This window comes from Hippichthys cyanospilos, chromosome 7, assembly GCF_059441005.1.
Source record: "Hippichthys cyanospilos isolate Australia breed blue-spotted pipefish chromosome 7, RoL_Hcya_1.0, whole genome shotgun sequence".
In the NCBI taxonomy this organism is placed as follows: Eukaryota; Metazoa; Chordata; class Actinopteri; order Syngnathiformes; family Syngnathidae; genus Hippichthys; species Hippichthys cyanospilos.
This window is the reverse complement of record NC_142375.1, coordinates 14,295,048-14,318,436: the sequence shown is the minus strand read 5'-3', so window position 1 is coordinate 14,318,436 and position 23,389 is coordinate 14,295,048. Positions and strand designations below refer to the sequence as shown.

Genomic DNA, 23,389 nt, shown 5'->3' with positions numbered 1-23,389 from the left:
GTGTGCAATATTTACTACTAAATTGTGACATTGAAGCAAATTATGCACAAGTTATGTATGAATAGCTTCTCTTTTATTTACGTTCAAACCTTTGAAATTAATATTCATTGTTGTCTGAGCGCCCTGTCAAGGACTCGGTAAATGTTTGCCTGTATTACTGCTGATTCGTTTGTCTGACAATGTGACGTTCAAATTCAAGAGTTCTGGACATACCATTGAATGATTTAGGAACAGATCGAGTCCTAAAGTGTAAATTCAAGCAGCCCAGCTGGCATTCAGCAGAAAGGATCTCTATTGTCTCACCTGCCAGGGGGGCCGGTCTGAGACAATAGTAATAAGGATAAGTGCTTGTAATAAATGAATAAACGAAACAATAGATATTCCAAGCGGCGTGCTCAACGAGCAGGGGGAAATAAATAACGTGACCAAGAGTTTCTCGAATGGCCTTTTATTTGTCCATCAATCATAGCGAGAAACAGCAATACAAACTACAGACATTTGCCTCATGGAAAAATAGATCTCTCTTGGTTGATAAAGGAATCATTCCTCAACTGTCACCTCAAAAAAAATGCTCAGAACCAGCAAGAAACTCAAGGTTGTTCTAAACACAAGTAGACATCGATCACACGGACCTACAGCAAAAACCTTTGTGTGTGTGTGTGCGCGCGCGCCACCGTGCGTGTATTGGGGGGGGGGGCATGTTTACTTTCCGCTTGGTTTAAAAAAAAAAAAAAATACAAATGCTCCTTCAGGTGCTTCAGGAATTTTTGGTTTCAACCTTCACTCAATAGACGCACCAACACATGCCAACCAGGAGGAGGCACAACAATCAAGCGACATCATACATTTACTAATTCCATGAACCAAGCGTGTGAATGTGCTTGTGTGTCCACGAGGGAGAGCTTGCCGGAGATCGAGTTCGAGTTGGAGCGCGCAAACATTATATGGCATTCTTCTGACGACGCCACTTCTTTGCGACGATCTCATTTTAGAAGTTGATAATAAGCAAGCAGGCTTTTTGTGGTGCTTCTCAAACACATCATGATAGTCCCACAAGTCTGATATTAAATTAAACGTTCTTTTTGACATGTTCGCCCTCAAGAAAAAGGCACCAACTCAACTGACAAATTGTGGTTATGGAACTTTCAAGGGATTTGTAAAATAAAACATTTTGCCCTAAACCCTTGCCTTGAATGTTAAGTCCAAATTTTGGTTAAATTAGCAACTCGTTATTTTGAAAGGTGAACATGCCCAAACACGGACTCGATTTCAAATCCACCTCGCTTCATCCTTCCTGTGTGGAGTTTGCATGTTTCCCCTGAGCCTGCGTGGGTTCTCTCTGGCAGGTGTATTAGACCAGTGCTACTCAATTATGTTTTGCAGCACCCCCCCAGGAAAGAGAAAACATTACCCGCCACTTGCCATGCCGACCATAAATAAGATTTTTATAAAAATCGTGTAAATATACTTAAAACTATCATTTTTAACATTCACACAAGGAAAAAGCAATATAAACCAACTTCCAACAACTGTTAACTACTTTCTTTGCAGCATTTATACAGGTTGCAGCTTAGTCTAAAGCCCAATAACCAAGTGCATCAAAGTTCCTCAAATTAAAAAAAAAACATGATGCCAATACTTATTTTATTGCAATTACACTTCACATGGAAAAACAAATCCTTTTCCCGGGGGTCATCCGCGCGCGCGCACGCACACACACACACACACACACACACACACACACACACGCACACACACACACACACACACACACACACACACACACACACACGTGGGGGGGGCGGGATTCAATTTTAACCATGACACGGTATCAAGGTAAATGGATTTTCCTTTGTAGCATGTGTTACGAAGTGCATGACGATTGTTCTTTTTGCGCAATTCAAAAAATTTTCCTCGTCCAATTCAAAAAATTTTCTCGTCCAAGCATACCCCGCTGCACTGTGCTATTCAAGTTGTTCAAGTTGACGATGACACAATTGGAAAGAAATTGCAACCCAACCATCCATTTAAGATCTTTGGAATAAAATCAAACAGGCAAACACCATTAAGCCGCTTTACATTCATTTGCGCAGTATTAAGGACACCTAGGTGAGGATCGCTAATGGGTGTTTCTCGGTTAGTTTGTGTTCTCTTACTCGTCTTTGTTTGAGGGGAAGAGACAAGAGAAACATTCTACAAACATTCTGACAAGCATGTGCAAAGAATAACCCGGCTCACCCAGATTAAAGTCATTTTGAAATGTGACGGGTTAGTTGGATGGAAATTCTTGATATGCTGAAGGCTTGAATTTAAGAAATTTATCGGTTCAAGATTAAATAAGGAGAGGCAAGAAAATGAATTCTGAAAGCCATCGTCTTCCAGCAGTGACAACAACCTCAAAGGAATCTTGCCTCCAGTCTACTGTGTGGAGTTGACATGTTCTCACTGTGCTTGTATGGATTTTCTCTGTTGACTCAGCTTCCTCGACCGTTCCAAAAACAGGCATGTGATCCATCCATTCATCTTTGTAATCCTTGTCGTTAATCGAATGTTGGCTGAGCTGAAGCCAATGCCTGTCGGTCTAAAGCGAACCCACGCAAGCACGACGAGAACGTAACGCCTCCTGTCATTTTTCAATACTAAACATTCTTATCCCAGTACACACATTTAGAATATAACAGCAGAATTTTGTCTCATTAAGCTTCAAAAAGTGTGTAAAAAAATTTGTGTGAATTTCTATGTCACTTTCTGCACTTTTACAATATTTATCACCTTAAATGGTTCAGTCCAAATCTTTAATGTGAAACTTTAATGTTAAATATATATCTGTCACAGGATTTAAAAAATGAGAGATTAAATATAAAACCTGTAACTAATTAATCTAATTAATCTCATTTTCAACTTTCTATTTAAACGTCAATATGTGATCAGACAGAATCAGGTTCAGGCTAAACCACAAATATATATATATACATATATATATATATATATATATATATATATATATATATATATATATATATATATATATATATATATATATATATATATATATATGTAAAAAAAATTGTTACTTGTTACCACATTTGGGAGCTAAATGTGCATATCGCTGTTACTGTCAGCGTCAGCCACTTTACAAAGGGCATCCAATACACAGGAGCACAGGCCAGTGAAGCGAGTACAAGTAGTAGCTGCAAGTTTAACATGTCTGTCTTTGCATGTGTACCTGGATGTGAAATGTGTGTATTGTGTCCAATTTGCTCAAGTTTACGCACTGATGAGTCTCGCGAGGCCCCGGTGCACCTCTGCTTGCACTGGCCCATATTCCACCACCTCCCCATCCACTGTTATAATCCCTTTGGGAGAATACGGCTCCATCCTGAGCGCCCGCACCTTGGTGTGCACCAGGTGAGCACAGCTGGAGGCCACGTGCGCGCCCTTCTCCATGGCCAGGAAGAGTCTGAGCAGCGCGGCTCGGGAGATCCCCGCTTTGACGTAGAACAGGTGGATGACGCCGTCGTCCAGAGCGGCGTCCGGGGCGGCCAGTAGGTCCTCGGCCAGGTGAGACTGGTACATGGCCAGCACCAGGACAAAGTCTTCTTCCGGGACCACCACCCAACCCCCGGGGAGAGGCTCCTCCAGCCGGGGTAGCACGGAGTCCGACGGGCTCGGCCCGACTCCGCCGGAGCTCCGCGGTCGCTCGAATCTTATCGCCGTGAGGGAGTTGTTGGAATGACAGGAGTTGTGGAAGTACTTCTGCGCGGGAGAGTCTCTGGAGGGCCGGGAGGAGGCGTTCTGATCGTTGCTACGTTTGGATGCTTCCCGGTGGTGATCTCCCGCCACGGGCAGGTAGGCCAGCTTGCCCTTATAGACGCGAAGAGACGCCAACCTCACAAGCGTGCCCACGGTGAAGCGAGCAGCCCCCACGCGCCGGTACTTCTCGCTCTCAATGTCCACGTCGGCCACGAAGCCCCACGCCAGCGAGAGGAAGGAGAAAAGGCGAGTGCCGGAAGAGAGGTGTACCGAGACCAGATCCATGCGGGACACCACACCTTTACAGAGGAGGAAGCCGCAGCTGACCAGGAGCTCCTCACTGGATACCGACGAGGCACTGCGGGAAATGAAATTGGACAGCCGGAAAAATACAGCTTGTTAAAAAGTTGCCGTTTAAAAAAAAAAAAAAAAGATTTTCAGTCTCGCAACGCAACACGACACATTCGAGTCGTGAGTTCATAGATTTGAGTTCTTTTTTCAAGACTTATTGTTCTGTGGTTAACTTAGCGAGAGCTTCCTAAAACTTTTCTGCTTCCATACCCAAATCAAAGAGAAAATGAAAAGCAAAGAGTCACAGAGATTTTCATCGTCTGTAAAATCATTGAAACACAGTTTACCTCAATAAATTATACATGTAGGATGAAATGTTTTTCAAGCCTACACGAGTCTTGCGGGATGAGATTGGCGTTAATAATTAACGTCGTGGAATAAATATGCAGATGAAAACATGAAGGTGACCTTAATATTTGGGGAACACTGAAAATGGGTCAAGGCTGCCCTTTGAATGCGTCTTATTGAATGAATCAAATAATGTTTATTGTTTTGGACTAATACGGCTGCGGGGAAACGGCATCTTGATGAAGCTATGAAGGCGGATGGATGATGCTGTGTGTGTGTGTGTGTGTGTGTGTGTGTGTTTGTGTGTGTGTGCAGAGTGGTGATTTCAGACATGACAGGCCAAGAGAATCTCGTCCGAGGAAATAGTGACAAGGGTAGAAGGTCATAATCTGGATCTATCTTTCTGAAACACACAGACGTACACCCAGGAGGTGCCTGCAGAGTCTCATCTCCATTTTTGCTGTTCTTATCCTCTTCTGTCAGTTTCCCTAAAAGGTCAAGCAATTCAAACCTCACAGTTGTTTTTCCATTCAAATCAAATGTTTAAAGTTAACATTTAATGATTATTTATAAAAAAAATCTTGTGATCTCTATGTTGATGACAATCAATGTTGTATTAGTTGTCATATGTTATTTATTCATGAGGTTTTAATGTAAACTTATTTTATTTGATTGTGATTTAAATTATCAGTGTGTTAAAGGAGTCCAAGTCTCATGTGCTAAAACACAGCTAATGATAATCAATAGCCATAATATTTGTAAAACGTCACTTGGTCTCTTCAGTGACGGGAAAACGAAGCCTCATGAGCTAATTGTGATTTTTTTTTTCTTTTGATGATGCTCTTGGTTAAAAGATGTAGGCTAGCGCAATGAAAATGTGACAATTTTTTTACGCAAGAGGAGCAAAAAAAAAAAAAAAAAGGTTTCATTTACATTCAATTATTCCATTATTACATATTATTACACTGCATCTAACAAAGCCAAAAAAAAATGTATGTGTCTCGCTCAAGCGCACAGCCCCTCCGGGAGCATATTGCGCTCTTCGCCGGATTGCATAATAGCAGCAAGCTTGGAGCTGGTGCTCATTTGAAGCACGGCACGCAGCCCCAGCGAACCTTCCTCCATTCATCAGGGAATAATCCCAAACGTACTGACTGCTGGTGAGCAGCCTGAAACAAGCAGACAGACAGCAGAGCTTCTGGATGCAGCCCGAGCGTTTGAGGAGCGTCCACAACAATGCCGAGTCTGGACCCTTCCTCTATTGTTGCTGTCAATGGAGCGCTGCCGACAGCATGTGAAAGGAATTCATCGGGAAGAATGCTTGCACACATATACGCACATATATAAATATACAAGCAGACACACACGCACGCACACACACACACACACACACATATATATACTGTGTATATACATATATATACTGTGTATATACATATATATATATATATATATATATATATATATATATATATATATATATATATATATATATATTAGAGTGAGAGAGAGAGAGAGAGAGAGAGAGAGATAACAGAGTGAAAGAATTACTCTGAAGATGAATTACAATTATAAGGCATGATAAAAAAAATTAACTCAGTTCACTCAGTTCTATTTCCTTTGAACTTTGCCACCAAACTGTGAGGAGGGTTGTTGACGCACACATAGACAGACAAACATGGGTGTTTTTACTTCAAAAGTTGCAAGTTTCGGCAAGTAAATGTAAATTTATGAGAAGACTATGAACAACAGTCTTTAAACGAGAATATATTCGTTTTGATTATTTGAGCTTATTCCAAGATTTCACTCATATAAACATCTGTTACAAGCCTGGTTGAAAAATGTGATTAGTCGTGATTAAAGTTGTGAATTAATTAGTTGAAAAAAAACGTAATCGCTTGACAGCAGTCTGTCCAGAATGGCCCCTTGTCCCTTCTTTTGAATGGATTATTGATAGGTAAACATACCGTACACCTAGTAGTGAATGTGAATGTGAACGTGAATGTGCGTGACTTACCCTGCGTAGTGATGTATTGATGCAGCCAAAGCGTTGCCTGAGCCGCCAGGAAGTATCCCAAGGGGCTTGCGGATTGCCTCCTCCCAGTCTGATCTCTCCAGGAGACCGTTTATTACCTAATACACACACACACACACATTCAGTAGTTTTAATTGTTTGTGGAGCAGGTTTATTAGTTGTTTTTTGTTAAATTAGTTTTAGTATTATTTAGGCCTTTTTTATGCATTGGGTATTTATTGAGTGAAAGATAAAAAAAGTACTAAGTATTATGTAATAAAATAAACAAAGCTACAATTATTAGTACATAGAGCAATACCAAAATAAATACAGTTAAACCGAACCCCAAAAAGCTCATGTATGAAAACGTCAGAATTATACTTTCATAAAAGTAGGACATTGTTTCTAAGCACTTTTGTTTTCTTTGATAAGTTAACAAAAATGTAATTTCAATGCTTTAATTATGTAAGTTTTTAGTAACTATAATAACACTGCACTTTTTACATACAGCGTTCATTAGAAAAGGGTTTAAAGCAAATGGTTGAGAGTGCATGATCCGTTACCTCAAATAGAAGACCGTCTCCCGAGATGATGACGAGAGCGTCCCACTGGGACAGGTCGGCCTGCCTCACCAGTTCGCGGGCATGGTTCTGACGTTCTAGAAAAACACAGACTAAGTGATGCTGTCCCACCTTCCAGGTTGTGTCCTAAAAGTCCTGTTTTGCTGTTTGTGCTTATTCTTGTCTTCGTTTTAGTTGACTAAGACTGTCTCATAGATTGAAATACTCTGCCGACGAGGAGGAATGAGGAATCAAGGCCTATTTACTAGTGTAAAGACTTCTATGACCGACTTTTAATTACCACAAATGAAACAAGATGAAGTCCAATTAAATATTAAAATGCTAAAACCCTTAATTGGCTTCGATTTACTTCAGCCGTGACTGATGTGAAATGCTGCAGAGTTTTAGCGCTAATGTTGATTGTGGATCATCCACTAGAGGCAGGCAGCGCCAGCCAGACGATTGTGCACTCTGCAGCAAGGAGCTTTCTAATCGCTGCAGTGCTTCACCACCTCTGCAGGTGATGGCTGTGTGCGTGTGTGAATACCACGCCAAGCGCTCTGATAGCTTAATCAGATGCCAAGGGACAAGCGCTGCACATTTAATCACATTTATATGAATTCAAACACTCACTGTGTTGTTCTCATGCAAGTCAGAGCATGCTGAAGCTGCGAACAGAATTCATTTTTGGCCCGAAATATTCCCCAAAGGTTATTGTCAAGACAGGCAGTGGCTGTTTGCAAAACTGGATACCACCAATAGTGACTTTTCTTGTTATAAAAACACATTTTAATTACGGTACAATGTTGAACGAGTTATTTTGTTCTAGTCACACTCATATATGATCTTTTGTGAACTCTTATAGTGTGCAAGGAAATTGCAGGGACTGGTGAACCTACTGCAGTCTCATGTTGCAATTTGCATTGATATTTCGATCCTTTTTGTAAGCATGCGGTTAAGGAATTCATGAAAACTCTCACAGACCAAATGAAACCTGGATGGGAGGAGTGGATGGAGGTGCTGATGGAAACTTGCTGCTCTAAATATAAGTCTATGCCATTAAAACTTCAACTATGCATAACTTTCTTTAATAACTGGCAAGGGTCTATTTTGACCATTGATAAACATTTACAGTTCGTCGAGGAGAAGGTATTTTAATCCTCAAAGCCTGTGTGCATAAAAACATTTCACCATCTTGTTCTCATAACAATCTGTTCATTACTCTCAGAATCAAGGGTTGTCAGAAGATTAAAGCAAAGAACACGAAGTACTAAACTGATCATTCCTTTTACAAGTCTGCATTATTGTACTAGCGCTATAAAGCTTTGAATATGGCTTCAGAAAAACAAAATCAAATGCACGCATTTGAGTTAAAAATGTTGAGTGTACGCGAATGTATGCGAGCCAACTCAACACTATGTCCACTGGGATGAGCACCAAGACAAGAAAAGGAGCTGCATGTCAAGATGGTCTTTGCATATGTGTTCCCCCCCAAAGTATTGCTGTGGGATCCCTTTCACTTTGCAAGAATTCAACATTACTTAATTTTTGTCACTCTTTTTTTTACTTGGTAATGATATTGAACTTGTTACAGCATGTTACAAACATCTGCAAGAAAGGTTTCTTTCGAAGGTGGCGTAAATATAGTTTGGGAGCAGCTTCAAGAAGTCTATGTTTACTTGGTTTTCCTAGCTGGAGTCTAATCATAATTTACAATAAACCACAGAATGTTAGACAATCAAGATTCTTCATAAATTGTGGCAAGAGATGGTCTGTCTTTGGTGCACTTGAGTTCCCCCGAGAGTTTGAGTCTAAATAAACAACGCATAAAAAAAGTGTTGGAACTTCAAATCATATGTTGTATGTTGAAAGCTTGTACAAGCACGTTATATAAACCTGGAGAAAATGTTAGCACTTAAAGCGCTAACTACCGGAAGTATACTGTGATCGGTCACTAAAGTAGCTGGTGTGCCATTGCCATGGCAACCACAGATAAACCTCCTAATTACAAGAAGCAGTTGATTTAGGCTAATCCGTTCCCTATCATTTCTTTCAAGAAAGACAAGTGCTCTAATGGAAACACAACAAATATAGATTCTTTCCTTTTGAACAAAGACTTAAGTGCTTTTCTTGGAACAAAAAAGGAGGACAAGTGTGGATCTGTCTTCTTAATGCTGTCTGACAGACATCCTTGGCTACTTGTGCAGCAAGGGAGACCAAGCATCGCCGTGCCATCCTGATACCGCTGACACTGACTTGGACAAGCTTACACACACGCACACACACACCCTCAAGCACTGTAGTCATGCCTCATAGTTACTCCGCCCCTACAGAAGTGCCCGCAGCTGCCACCCAGCCAAGCATGGCATCATGAGTTTGTCAACTTTTGTTAGCTAGTCACTTCAAGCCACAGTATTGAACACAAAAACTGTAATACACACGGATCAGAAATGCTTCAGTCAAACAAATATGACAGAGTTCCCTCACTGCATCACGGTTCGGTTATTGTGGCTTCACTCTATCGCAGATTATCTATATGATTATAAATTTTTCTATTTAAAAAAAAAATGCTATTTTATTCATTTTAAGAAAAACCTTCCACCTCTACTACATGGATTTTCATTCATGACCATATCCATATCCTCCTTCTAAGTCATACCAGCCTTATGTATACTTTTTTTTTTTTTTTAAAGAAAATGAACGAAAAGTTTAAAAAAAAATAGTTCAAGCGCTACTTTGTGGATTTTGGTTACTGCTGGTATGTTTGGGAACGTAAGCAGGACCCCCGTGATAAAAGCCGTCAGGTGTATTTGTTCATCAATAGAAACCTTTTCACAGAATCCATAATCAGAAGTCAAGTCATTTTTAAATGTCCTTATTTTTGGTATGAACTGTCTTAAATGCATCTGAACGAAATGCAGGTAGCATTCATTTTAAAACCAGAGATTTAAGTGAGACCAAGTTTTTCACTTGAATAGAGTGTAAACCAGTTTCCTTGTCTGTAATTTCTAATTATGCATTTATTTTAGGTAAAATTATAGTCACACTACCTCATCATAAATCTGTGCGCTGCGTGATTAGCACTAGCCAGTATGGAGACTAGGGATGAGAGGAAAATCAAATCATGATGAAAGGGGATTTTGTAAGAATGTGTGTGCTCATTGTCTCTTGTGTCTTTATCCATACAGCATGTGAACGCATGTGCGCAAGTTCAAAGCTTACATAACAGTTGTCCACATGGGTCAGAGGCAGTTAATCAGCAAAGTGACAGCAAGAAAACGTAAGGATTTCTTTGAGTGGGGCTGTTTGGTATTTATATGATAGTAAAGACAAAATAAGTGCGATGAAAGAAGACAAAAGGAGCTTGTCAAGTGAACTTAGTTTCCAACATCAGTGTCACGTGAGGTGCAAAATTTGGACAGAGTAACAGGTAGGATATGGAAAGTAGAAAGTCATTATACACAAACATCCACAAACTTTTACAACTAGACTTGGAAAATAGACTCGGAAACTAGATTTGGAAAATTTGACTCGGAAAGTAACTTGCAAGACAGTTTGACAGGACAGCTTGAGAGCTTGACATTCTGACATGTCGCTGACAACCAAGAGCTTCAATACTGCCACACATCAGTCCTACAAGACATAATAAAGCAAACTAAAGGACTGTAGCAACTGCATGACCATGGATACATCATGGAACGAACCAGTAGCCACCAGTGACAACAGTAATAAAGGACCAAGGTAATTAATAGTCAATCTTCAGATGTGCAAAGAATTGTCATGATATGTCGTCTGATTTGCAGGACAGAATGACAAATAGAAAAAAATTGTGATGTCTTTACATGTACTAAGTTTCGGATTGTAAGGAAAGTGACTTGGACCACAAGTGCTACTCCATTCTTCAGCAAGGACATGTCAGCATCAACACAACAGGATCAAAAAGTTCAACTTGCGACGACTCACCGGTGACGACCAGCGTGTGCAGGATCCCGGCCTCGCTGAGCATCCGCTGAACGTGGTTGTTATAAAGCGTGAGCGCCTGTCCTTTGCCGCTCTGTGGATTCACCAGCAGCATCATCCGCCGTGGATGCGGCAGCTCACTCAGCAGCACCCCTGCAAGTATAAAAGCATGTTTATGTGATCACAACATTTTAAAAAGCTTAGTGGTGGTTTTTTTTTAACAAAGATATATTCAAGTATTAGACTCATGTGACTCATCAAATCCTAGGGACTCAATCATTAAGAATCAACAAATGTGTTGAAATACATTCTCAAAAGTGGGTGTGTGAAGACGTTCCAATTGGTACACGAGAATATTTTTAAAAAGCAGCATCCATGCAAAAATTATTGAAAAATTAATATGTACATATTTCTGGAAGTTGCTTGTCTCTGTGCGCCCTTATTATCCTTAAAAAAAAAAAATAAATCTATAATTGAATGGTTCGACCCAAACTGTCATTATACCACCTAGCATCCACCTATCAAATCATTAGAAAATTTGATTTAAAATTAGGTTAATTTTTTTTTCTTTATTTTTAGAGCAGATCATTATCAGACCATCCCGAACGAAGAAAATATGTTAATGATCATTTGTGTGCACTAATATTTATCGACATAATGGATAACGACAATTTTTTTGCACATTTGTAGATTGAATCGGAAATCGCTGTCAATCAAATCATTTTGAATGAAAAATCAGAGTTGAATTATAGACCACAAAATCGGACTGAAATCGTGAACCAGGCAAAGATTCTCACCACTGATTTTCTTTTTGTTTTGTTATATAGCTATCAAACCAATTCCCAGCTACCCCAATGATCCAGTATTCTTCACCTACTTAAGTAAGAGCCATTGTAGTGCTTTTAGCCCAGAGTGAATTAAAAAAAAAAAAACGAGCTTGATCATTGCCTCTGCCTTTATTAGGAAAACCCAGTAAACATCCTCCTTGAGGGAGGTAATGGAATAAGAGACGATGACAAGGTACACTTATTCGCTCTTCAAATCCCAATTTCTGTTGTGCACCTGTACAATGACAATAATTGTATTCTATTTAATTCTATTTTTTTCCGCGTATGCTCTGCCAGACTTGTAGTTACCACTGAAAGAAGAACAACAACGGCTGTTCTTTAGACCTCTGCGTGTAACTAGCAGTGATAGAGCCATTTTTGTGGCCTTGTGAACCAAGAGGCGTGACACTTGGCACTGGAGGCCCTGACCCTGCTGCTTGTGTGTCATCGTTGGCCACATTCAGATCCCGTCCGCTTCCTCTGTGCCACACCTCCCTCCCCTAGACATTCCGGAGTGAATTATCTCTTCGCCTCTGTCTGCTCCCAGTTTCCTCCTCTGTCATTAGCTGCAGTGCCGCTGTGGCACAGAACCATACTGTGACACATGTTGAACTGTATATTTATTTACCCATCATGCACAGGGCTGGGCAGTCATCAGAAGAGGACTGGCGGACTTATGACAGAAGCTAATTACTCAAGTTTGTTTATATAGGAATGGGTGTAGCTCCCATTTCCAAGTGATGTGCAATTTTATAATTTATCAGTTTTGTTTCACTATGGACATCAAAATACACCGCATTGGTGAACGATTCTGGAAGTTCCTATTCAACAATAAGCCTAAATGGCTGGAAAAGCTGAAAGTCTCCCATTTTTATAAAAGTTGAAATTATGTGCTCACACAAATTTCTGCTTTAGTTCAACCAATAGCATGGGAACTGAACCAAATCTTAATGGAGTAATCACTATAGTGAAGTATCCGCATAGTATTTCCTATGTTCTAATTAAAAGGGGGGAAAAACCCAAGAGCCGGAAAGGCATTCTTATAATAGCTATCTGGACACACGCAGTCTGCTTGTCTGAGAATAGACAAGTTCAACTCACGCTATTCAGCAAAGTGTCAGTTTCTTCAAAATATATTTCAAGTCATAATTATGAATCGTTTGAAAAATCGTTTCTGACAGACTGAGCTCTCCTATTTCAGCCTGTTGCGCACTGGTGACGAGGCCGTTTAAGGCCAAACACCCATTAGGAGGGAATCCAGTTTCCACATTAAAGGGATTAAGGGATTAACAACAATTTGACCTGGTGTGAATCTATCCCTTCTGTAATATGACACACAGACCCAATTTCAATCTGCTGAAAATTTAATGGTGCAGCTTTTTGTGCATCTGAACCTTGAAAGTAAATTCATCACAAATCATTAAGCATCAACATTAAAGCCATTCCAAAATCAACTTTTCGTTGCCATGATTATTAGAGTATGTTTATTTAACCCTTTTGCACATGTGGATAACACAAGTTTCCATCCAAATCTTTGCAGACTTTAAAATGGCAATGTTAAAGAATTTTATACATCAATAATGTTCCACCAATGCCCAGATTTGTACAAAGAGTCCTGACTTTTTAAGTGTGACTATGTCTATCAGAAACCATCTTTCTTTCAGGTCAGGGCCTTTTGAAGCAAACGATCCACAGTCAGGCTGTGGAAAAAAATGACCAAGTCATGTAATTGACTCAGGTCAACTAAAAATAGTCCCCTCGAAGCTCCGGAGGAACCATGTTTGCATCGCCGTTTTCTACACAGACCTTTCTTTCAGATGCTCGTAGGTATCTTCTGTAAGTAACTTTAAGGACACTATTGCATAGTATTAAATCACTTACATGTTAATGCTGATTGCTATTGCTAAATGGTCAACATGGGAAATTGTGGCGCCTGACCATTGGTTTAACCCCACCTAACAGGTGGGAAGGTCAGGGTTCAGTCACCCAGGGCTGCTCTGGGAGGAAAGGCTATTCTCTGTTTTCTGACTTAGAAGTTACACTGAGAAAAACCACCAAAATGAGACTTTAGCAACATAATAATGAATAAACAGTAAATGAAGGCTCAATGGTCACGTCCCAAAATACACTACGTAATTTCACAGATATTTGCAGGAAGGGAACTTGTACATCATTCCCAAATGACTTGAGGCTGTTTTCGCTGCAAATATGCATCTACTAGGTAAATATTGAAAGTATAAATCTGATGTGAGGAATACCATTCAGGAGAACCACAGTTCAAAAATGTTCAACAAAGGTAAAACGTTCATCACAAGTTACTTCATAGGTGTTTTATCCATCCATTTTCTATCGCCGCTTATCCTCACAAGGGTCGCAGGCTTGCTGGTGCCTATCCCAGCTGACTTCGGGGAGGAGGCGGGGGACACCTTGAACCAGTTGCCAGTCAATTGCAGGGCACACGGAGACGAACAATAATTCTTGCACCCAATCACATCGAAGGCCAATTTTTGGAGTGTGGGAAGAAACGGGAATGCCCGGAGAGAATGGGGAGAACATGCAAACTTCACAAAGGAAGGAATATGAGAAAATATCTCTCTGCATTCAGTCTTTTATTTTTAAACACCAATAAGGGCCTTTTTCTCTCTTTTAACTTATCCTTTCCTGGAAATTTAACCATTGCTGTCCCTTTTAATTTACAGTTATATTGCAGACTATGCCAATTAACAGACGTTGTGAATGAATGCTCCAGCCACAGCTGTAGGCAGATGTGCTTTTTCAAAATGTTGCTTGTAAAATAAGCAGAGGCTTTGGGGGCACACAAGCTCATGCTTGCTGAACGAGACCACGAAGAGTGTGGAGAGGGGTGAAAAAGATGGAGGAGAATGAGGAGGAGGAGGAGGTGCTGGTGGTTAGTTGGTTGCAGCTCTATTCTAAGAGAGGCAGAGAGTTGACGACATTGAGGTTTGTATCTAAATGCGATAGTTGTGTTTAGTTTTCGGTATCATGCTCGAGGCTTTGTGCTGAAGAGATGTAGAGTATAATATAAAACTACCAATTAGAAAGCATGAGCGGTGACTGCAACCTTCAAAATAAACCCATTCAGTATGTATTCTAATATAGATCATTTGGGTATATATATTGCAAAAACTGCAAAAAAATGTCATTTATGTGTATTTCCTTACTTCTGACAAGTATTTAAATCAACAGAATCCGCAAGGCCGGATTTGATGGGGAACGCCCACATTTTAGGGTCATTTCCTTCTGCCTGGAGTCGTATCAAGCATAAAGGTGTGCAAATGTCAGACTTAAATCAATGATACAGTGAGAATGTGTGCTGCAAAAAATATTTTTTATGCTTACACAGATGCTAGAAATTGAACCTCAGAAAGAACTTTTGAGAATAGATTGAGGCAACCTGTACAGTACGTGAGTGCACAGAAGTGCTTCTTCTCGTACACAATTTTGAAAGACATCTGAATCACAAACTCAATGCCCACTCAGAATGAGTTCTTCAGTGCCCCCCTCCACAATCACCACCCACTCCACCCCCAACTGACCTAAACCTTCTTAGAAAGGTCCAAAAATAGAATTTTGCAGGTTAATTCAAAAGAGGAACTACAGTAGTACTCTTCCTAGTCTATATGTACACATTAGGTCTGATTTGGTTTTTGTTTTTTCTCTGTTGACACCAGTAGTTCCTCCACTTGCCTTTTACTTTATATCCAATCACAGCTTTTTTTTTTTTAACTGTACCCTGTTATTTGTTATTTTGGTGCATCATTATATTTTGTTTAATACCAAATCTTCCTGTGTTCTTTTTAGAGCAGCGTCACACACTCGCACATTCATATCATGTGATATAAACATCAATAAGTCTCCAAGTCTTCACACACAACTCTACATTATGTGGGTGAAGATATGAAACGGCTGTTGTTGGGGCAGCAACAATCTTGTGGGTTTTTTGCTCTACATCTTTTGGCATCAAAAGGCTTTGACTACCATGATTGTTGGGGGGTTCTTTACTGGTGTGAAGTCTCAGCAAGTACAGCAGGATCAAAAGGTAGAGACTGAGTTACAGAGCACACAAAACAGCATTAACATTAATGGCAGTGGGGTAGGCCTGGAGTATCGCGTTTGTGGTTTCACGCTTAAAAGGAAAACCGAGAAACTTTCTTCTCACTTCAAAACATTATTCTGATAATGTCAAGAAACTTATCTGACAGAATGGACTTTGTCTCTACCAAGTGGTATGTATCGTGCCAGAGTACTATAGTATGCTTTGAGACAAAAGATTAAGTGGTGTTTCCACCTCAGATGTGTGGATGGGATCTTGTTAGCAGTCAAAAAAGTAGAAAAAAATTGGTTTCTGTGGACAGCTTTTGGAACATTGTTTAACAATACGACAAGCTTTGTTTTTTTTACAAAACAACATGCTTTCTGTTCGATTTGTGTAACTGAAAATGAAACAATGGAAACTCATTAAATACATTGGATATTGTACCACATTGAACAAATTTGTATTGCTTGGTGATAAGTAAACTTCAGTGGCACAAGTGGCAATCTGATGAAACTCCACAATATAAGCAAAACATGACTGTATTTTATATCCAACTTTGGAAAAAATGGCCTCGTGCTGAGGTATACAAATAAGTGAGTTGAATTATAACTTATAGGTTGACAAGTTCCAGACAGCATGTCCTTAAATGTTCCAGATATAAGACACAAACAATTGAGTATGGATTTTATGAGAGTAGCTCTCAGAGTAGAATAAAATTCTTACGAGATATTTTCACATTTGTTTTCTAGTCTTCTATAGTCTAACTCAATTACACACATTCTTTTACTGAGCTTCCTTACAATAAGCACGCTGCCTGCTTGCATAAATGCCTGATGAATTTCATCCATCCATCCATTTTCAATAGCATTTTCAATATGCAATTTTGATTGTCGCTTTTGAAGCGTGACCAGAGTACCCGGAGAAGACCCACACAAGCATGGGAACAACATGCAAACTTCACACAGGAAGGCCGGGGAAGAGCTAGAATTAAACCTGGGACATCTGAACTGTGAGGCGGACGTGGGAACTCGTCTGCCACTGTGCTGCCTGCCTGAGGAATTATTCAGACTAAATGAGATCTCCAAATAAAATAGGAATAAATGGGTTTATTCTTGTATTTTAAGATGACCACTTCTCCAAGATTTCCAGCCATTATGATGCTAATCAGAAAATTAAAGATAGGATCATAAGCAAAAGTGGGCCTCGACTAGGCAAAGTAAATGATTGGTACAATAGATTGTGACATACACATACAGTAAGTTTCCAAAACAGTGTTGAGATGCAGCAACCTCAAAAGATGGAGGTAAATGTGCTAACCCACTGTGCCACTGATTGGAAACCCATTAGCTGATATTCTCCAGTTGATTTGCTGATTTTTGGCTGGCACAGGTCAAGTGTTTAAAGGTCCACTGACTGATTGGATCAGTAACCTTTTGTGCATGAAATTTGATAGTCTTGAGGTGTTATTTCTTTGCAATGTGTATTTTTGTGGAGTGGGTAAGGAGGATATTCTCAGCTAATCTTTTCCCAGCAAGAAAAAAAAAACCTTAATGATTTACACCCTTCCGCATCTCAAAGATGTCAGTGTTAAAATCAATTCTCACAAGTATCCAGGCTCTCATCTAAATTCTGTAGAGAATGTTAAAGCTGCAGGCTCAAAGAGGCCTAATGTGAAAGAAGTGGGTGGAGTGCATTGCTTGAGAACAAAGCCGGTTGACTCTTGAGTTTCTCAGGATAGAAAACCTGTCAGATCACAACAGTCTCCATGTCAGTTCAGTCTCTTACATCTCGCTCTCACATATGCTATTTCCTCCTCTGACAATGACACACCATATTGAATTGCAGCATGTTTTGCAATTTAAAACAATAAATAAATCTGTGCACTGTGGGAGATTCTATCTGGGTCACAGTGTGCCAGTGATACACTTTATATATGCTTTCAGAGAACTTGTTAAAAAAAAAAAAAAGGAAACGGAAGCTTTCTACATAGCTTATCTTTGGCAAGTTTGAGAATTCCACTTGAGTGTAATTGTACTTGTTAGTATTCAAGGAATTTAACTCTAATTACATCCAGCTTCTTCAGTATGCTTTAACTTCTAAATATAACTTTTAGGATGAGCAAACAAGTACACCAAAACAGTAAAACACAAAGATAATGAACACACTAGCTCAGGGCCTCGTCTCACAAACACACACAGACTCACCGACGTCACATGCTAGCCCAGTCAGTAATTTTTCTCTTTACAGTATTATGTTCCACGTACCCGCACTAGTCTAAACACAGCATTTTGATTAAACGCTGAAGTGGAATCCTATTATGAATTAAAGAATAATTACAAATAAGATGTTTATATTGATTGTTTAGTTATTTATTGTTGTGGTTATGTGGCATTTAATATCTCAAAAACATTGTGACGGATCAATGTATAAATAAGATTCATGATTTTTCAAACAATATATGGATTTTGAGTCACATATCTTGCAAGATACAGCCATGAGCCTGTCAGTCCAATTTCATATATGAATAAATTAGACATTCACGTTGCAAACTATCAGCTGTTAATGTAAAGAGAAAGCTCGCTGTCAAAAAGACGTATGTGTGGTTGATAATGGCTGCGCGGATGATTTGCAGATTGCTTAAATTTGCCTGGTAGCTTGGCGTGACATCATCTCAATTTGCATTATTCAAATCCAGATCAACAAATTCAAAGGAGAGATTCATGCAAAGACGAGAAGTCGTGTCTCGTGAGGTCATAGTCCTGCAAATGAAAGTTGTATTCAAAATAACTTTCACTCACTAGTTTTTCATTCTTAAACTCAACACAATTTAGAGTTGTACTCGTCCGAAAAAACTTCAAACTCAACACAATTTAGTCATATTCATATGAATTGTTAAACACGCCTACGTCTTTTTGACAGCGATCTTACTCCATACCCTATGAAATTGATAAAGATTGCGAGATGTTGCTACTTAATTGAAATCCCACAATTAAGTAGCTAAGTGTGGTGCAAGTGTGGTATAAGAAGCTATATGTAATAAAGGGATTCAAATGCAAAAAAAAAAGTTGTGTCTTGTCTTTGAAGATTTATAATAAAGATATAATTATTTGTACTGGTTTGATGCTGGAGCCATTCTTTCACTGGCTGTGTAATGAGCGTAATGAGCTACATTAGAATGGCAAATCCATATTTCCAGGGATGGTGGTGAGAGTAATATAAAAGTAATGCAATAGTAGTGCAATGCATTACATTTCAAATACAGTAATGATGTAATGTAAGTCATTACTTTGAAATGACAGTAAAAGGCAATACATTATGCATTACAGTTTTGAAGTAACTTGCCCAACACTGGACATCGTCACCAGGGTCAATTCATGACTACGTGCCAGGTGAAGTCTGAACTGATGATCTCAGAATGTTGTGACTACTCGTCACTGTGACCCAGCAGACACAAGAATGCAAAACATGCCAACTATCTTAATCGACTTGTTTCTGGCAACTGATGTAATCGCTGTTGGGTTCATTTAACTTTTGACCTTTTCGAAGCAATGGAAACCAGGTGAGAGAAAACAATAACACCCGGCCCTCTTACCGTCTTCAAAGTGGTGCCATCGGTTCGAGCGCTCCCGGACGGCGTGAGCCCACTTCTCCGCCTCTTCCATGTTGACTCGGGGGTCTTGGAGCGCAGAGAAGCGGAAGCACTGCTCCAGTCTCTGCCGAGAGAGCCCAGAACCTACACAACGCCGCTTGTGCGGGTAAAAATACACCGCCAGGTAAGCCGCCGGGTCCGCGTTGTCATCTTCCCGGTACGCCCGGCAGCCGACGCAGTCCTTCAGGCTGAGGATCGTCACTCGGTTCCGGCCCGCAGGTAACGAGGAGAGTCGATGGACGACAAGATCCCTGTCGGTCAGGCTTACGGCGCACCTGACTTTTCGGTTCCCGGTGACTGTGAATTCCCCGAACAGCGTGTTCAGGTTATGGCTATGTTCTGCTCTCTTCAGGTCCATCCTGACATGGACGCGGGGGTCCGGGACACGGCGGCTGTATCCCGGTCACATTTCCGCGAGACCACGAAAGACTTTGGGACATCTGACAGTTGCCACCGGTCCGATTATTGTCAGTTGCAGTGTAGTACCTAGAACTATATCCGGTTATATTTCACACTAAAACATTCAGTCTTTCAAAATTCCGACCAGTCATAAATTTTGACACATTTATTCAAGACGGGAACACTATGGTGAATGCAACTTTAACCTAACCGTGTTCTCGAATACAGCAGATGATCATTTGTATGAGACAACGGCGAACCATGTTACCAACCGTAGAGTGCTTTTGTTTTGAAAAGCTCAAAAGACATTTGTAACTGTTGTTCTGTTTCACTTTTGTGAATTTGACCTAACCTCACAAACGCGCAACTTCAGTCGCGCTTCATGCCAAAAAGATGTGATCTAGGTCCCTCTAGCGTTGATTATCAAAATGGGTTCTAAAATTTGAAACGATTGGCCCTGCCGTCGAAGCGATACATCAACATTACGACATATATAGATATTAATATTAATTTATTGAAATGATAAAACAACAAAGGTAAAGCCCTGGATTGAAAGGCTATGATAAACCAATTTATTTCTTTAAAGCGACAGCTCGTTGCATGAATACATCTGTCGCAGCAAATTAGTAAGGATTTGTGTTATTTACTTTTATTTGAATTTTACAAACAAGAAACAGGGGAGCAATTAATCGGTTTATTTACAAAGAGTTCTTTTGCCTACGATCTGTATTTCAATTGCAGTTGACATAAATGTTCATCTGTGTATTTTCTCCAATTTCGAATAGTATTTTTAAGGACAAGATTGAATTTCATTTTTTTTTCATTTGTGTAAAAAAAAGGTGCTAATAAAAGGATCACAGTACTAATACTTATGCTAGTAAAAGCGCTAAATTGCATTTCTGGTTCTTCAGTGTCCCTAATTTCACAAAGCACCACTGGACAGTATTGGATTGCTTTCAACCGTTTATACGTAAATTTACAGCCGTGAAGCAATCTGCAGTTACTTCTTTCTACCAACAGATGGCAATGTTAGAATAAGCAATGACGGGATACAGAGAACACGGGTTTAACAGTTCTCGTTCAAGCAGCCAGTGTTTTTAAAATACTTACTCAGAAGAGAGAGCTGGAACATAAACCGTTTCTTCTTATAACAACAACAACAACAACAACAACAACAACAACAACAACAACAACAACAACAATAATAATAATAATAATAATAATAATAATAATAATAATAATAATAATAATAATAATATTCTCGGGTATGTCCTACACTGTGGTCGTGGCTAGTTGTAGCAAGGGTGCTACACTACTGTTAATTGTGGAATGTATTGTTGCCGGATGAGACTTGAAATGTAAAGCTATTTCCTGTATAATTGTAAAATAAGTTAATTGCAGGATCGATCAAACCCGCTGTAAACAATATGAAATACTGTATGTCTTAAAAACCCATACAGTTGTGTTGTTTACAACCTTATCAAATATAGATGCCTTAAAGAGACAGTTATTAATTTTAAAACCCCACAATCAATTTAAATTAAATGTAAATAAATGTGTGCTATCACATCAACATTTTTTCATATATCATTGTAGACTACAGTAGTACGCTCTAATTATATTACATGAGAAGTGCCGCTTAGATGGAAGCTGTCATGTTTGATTTAGCAACAGAAAGCGAAGGAGGAAAACTTTCGCCAACATAATTCAAATCATATTTTGGATGTCAGTTTGTGTCCTGGGCAAGTTTCTGGTTTGTATGCCAATCGCATATAAAAATGGAAAGGATAATGCAACACAAGTTTCACGACTGTACACAACGATCATTTTGGGAGTTAAGATGACTAGTTATTTTATGCATTTAAGATCACCCACCAGACGCATAAGAGTATGCCAGCAAAGTCATTGCCATACATCACCCTGGGGCTTCCTTGTATCGCAGACGGCCCGTTGCATGCACTGTGTTGCTTCCTGTTTTTAATCCTTATTTCCCTGGATCACTGTCCTGCTTGACGTTTTGGCCATGGAGTCCGTACTTTGAAGAGCTCGTGTCAGTTGTCTTGTGTCGATGCCGATGGCTTCCTTGTTTATGTCCGTGGAAGCCCAGGGTAACTAACTGGTGAGGAAAAATTTTCCCAAGTTTTGCAGATCGCACTGAAACCAATGGCAAATTGTATTTATTTTCACTCCATCTCTCACTCACCTGGTGTATGCTTCCAAAGTATGGTCTCTCTGACCCACCATAGTGTGCCTGCTGCGTTCATGTGACCCCAGTAAACAGCAAATCTTAATTCTACACAATGTGGCTTTAAGAGATTAAAAAAGATAGATAGATCATTCTGTTTGCGTGTCTGCTGAATGCACTGAAACCATGACTAGCTTAACTCAAATGTCAGTCAAACAACACAATCTTACCTGTGCCTACACATCCCTCCTACAAGTTTAAGTGGCAAAAATATATTCACTTGATGGCTCTGGAGACTGGAATACATCCCACCTGGTCGTCGCAGGTCTTTCCATGTCATAATGAGAGACGCTAGGCAAAAGCTAACCCGCCAACTGACACTTCTTTCGGCCGACCGATCGGTAGTTGCCAGTTATAAAAAGGAATTTCGCTGCTATTTTAGTTTGAAATTGTTTCTTTGTATCCTGGATTATATTCAAAAAGCTCTATATTTAACAAATTAATTCTACTAGTCGTAGTACTAGTGGTCAAGGGCATTGCAACTATGGGGGATCTGGGTCTCAAAAGCCCTTATTTTTCAACACATACTTTTTAAGGTATTTTTAAATAGGCTATCCATGTCAAATATTATTTTTAGTGCATGCCACCGGCCCATACAATGGAAGGTGGGCCATTTAGTTTATGGGCCAATTTAGTTGTGGATTGGACAACGCTGCAATAAATATTCCACTCAGATGGAATGGTTGATGAGTGACAAGCATACACCTCACAGTTCTGAGGCTAGGAATTTGAATCCATGCTGTATAAACTATATGATGTAATTGTTCAAGACGATACTAACATGTACTTTCATTAAGGGTAAATAGTTATTTTGTTTGCTTCTTCCAAGTTAAATTAAGCAAATAATGAAACGTGTGCAGTCTCTGATATGGGTTTATCAAATTGTAAGTACTTCTCTTGCTGATATAAAAAGAAGGAGAAGAGAGCTATTGTTTTGCACAACAGTTCAATTCTTCTGCATCTTTGCGGTGGTCAAATCAAAGTCATTCGTGTGTTGTTGCGGTAATGCTCCAGGCACAAACATATCATCCACTGAGAGGAAAAAAAAAAAAAGAGTGGGACAAGTAGGAGGCAGTATGCGTATATGCAGATGGGAATTAACGGTCCCAGTAAACACCTGGGGCCAGAGGGGAAATGAGATTCACATGCTAGTTGTGTGTCACAAGCTACATCAGTGCAAGAAGAGTTCTACTTTGCATTCGAACATAGGTAGGCAGCACCTTCAGTTCTTTGCTGAGAATGCAGCGTCTCCCTCTAAAAGCCATTCAGATTCATGTGAATATGAA

At 39.7% G+C, this 23,389-nt stretch overlaps 1 protein-coding gene and 1 long non-coding RNA gene across 3 annotated transcripts; one reads left to right on the top strand and one right to left on the bottom strand.

Moving 5' to 3' along the window:
• Window positions 1–432: 432 nt before the first annotated feature.
• Window positions 433–19,941, bottom strand: LOC148421180 (sphingosine kinase 1-like). The gene is made up of 5 exons (XM_088418781.1): window positions 19,403–19,941; window positions 10,930–11,079; window positions 6,970–7,064; window positions 6,410–6,525; window positions 433–4,111 (listed from the first exon to the last, which is right to left on the bottom strand). Exons 1-5 carry the CDS (start codon window positions 19,815–19,817, stop codon window positions 3,268–3,270), a joined length of 1,620 nt encoding a protein of 539 aa, XP_088274907.1. The 5' UTR covers window positions 19,818–19,941; the 3' UTR covers window positions 433–3,267.
• LOC148421179 (uncharacterized) lies at window positions 18,939–22,195 on the top strand. Of its 2 annotated transcripts, XR_015866084.1 has the most exons (3): window positions 18,939–19,031; window positions 19,137–19,199; window positions 19,414–22,195. It is a non-coding gene; the product is annotated as an uncharacterized LOC148421179 (long non-coding RNA). The 2 variants fall into 2 exon arrangements; XR_015866083.1 differs by having other exon boundaries at window positions 18,939–19,199.
• Window positions 22,196–23,389: the final 1,194 nt, after the last annotated feature.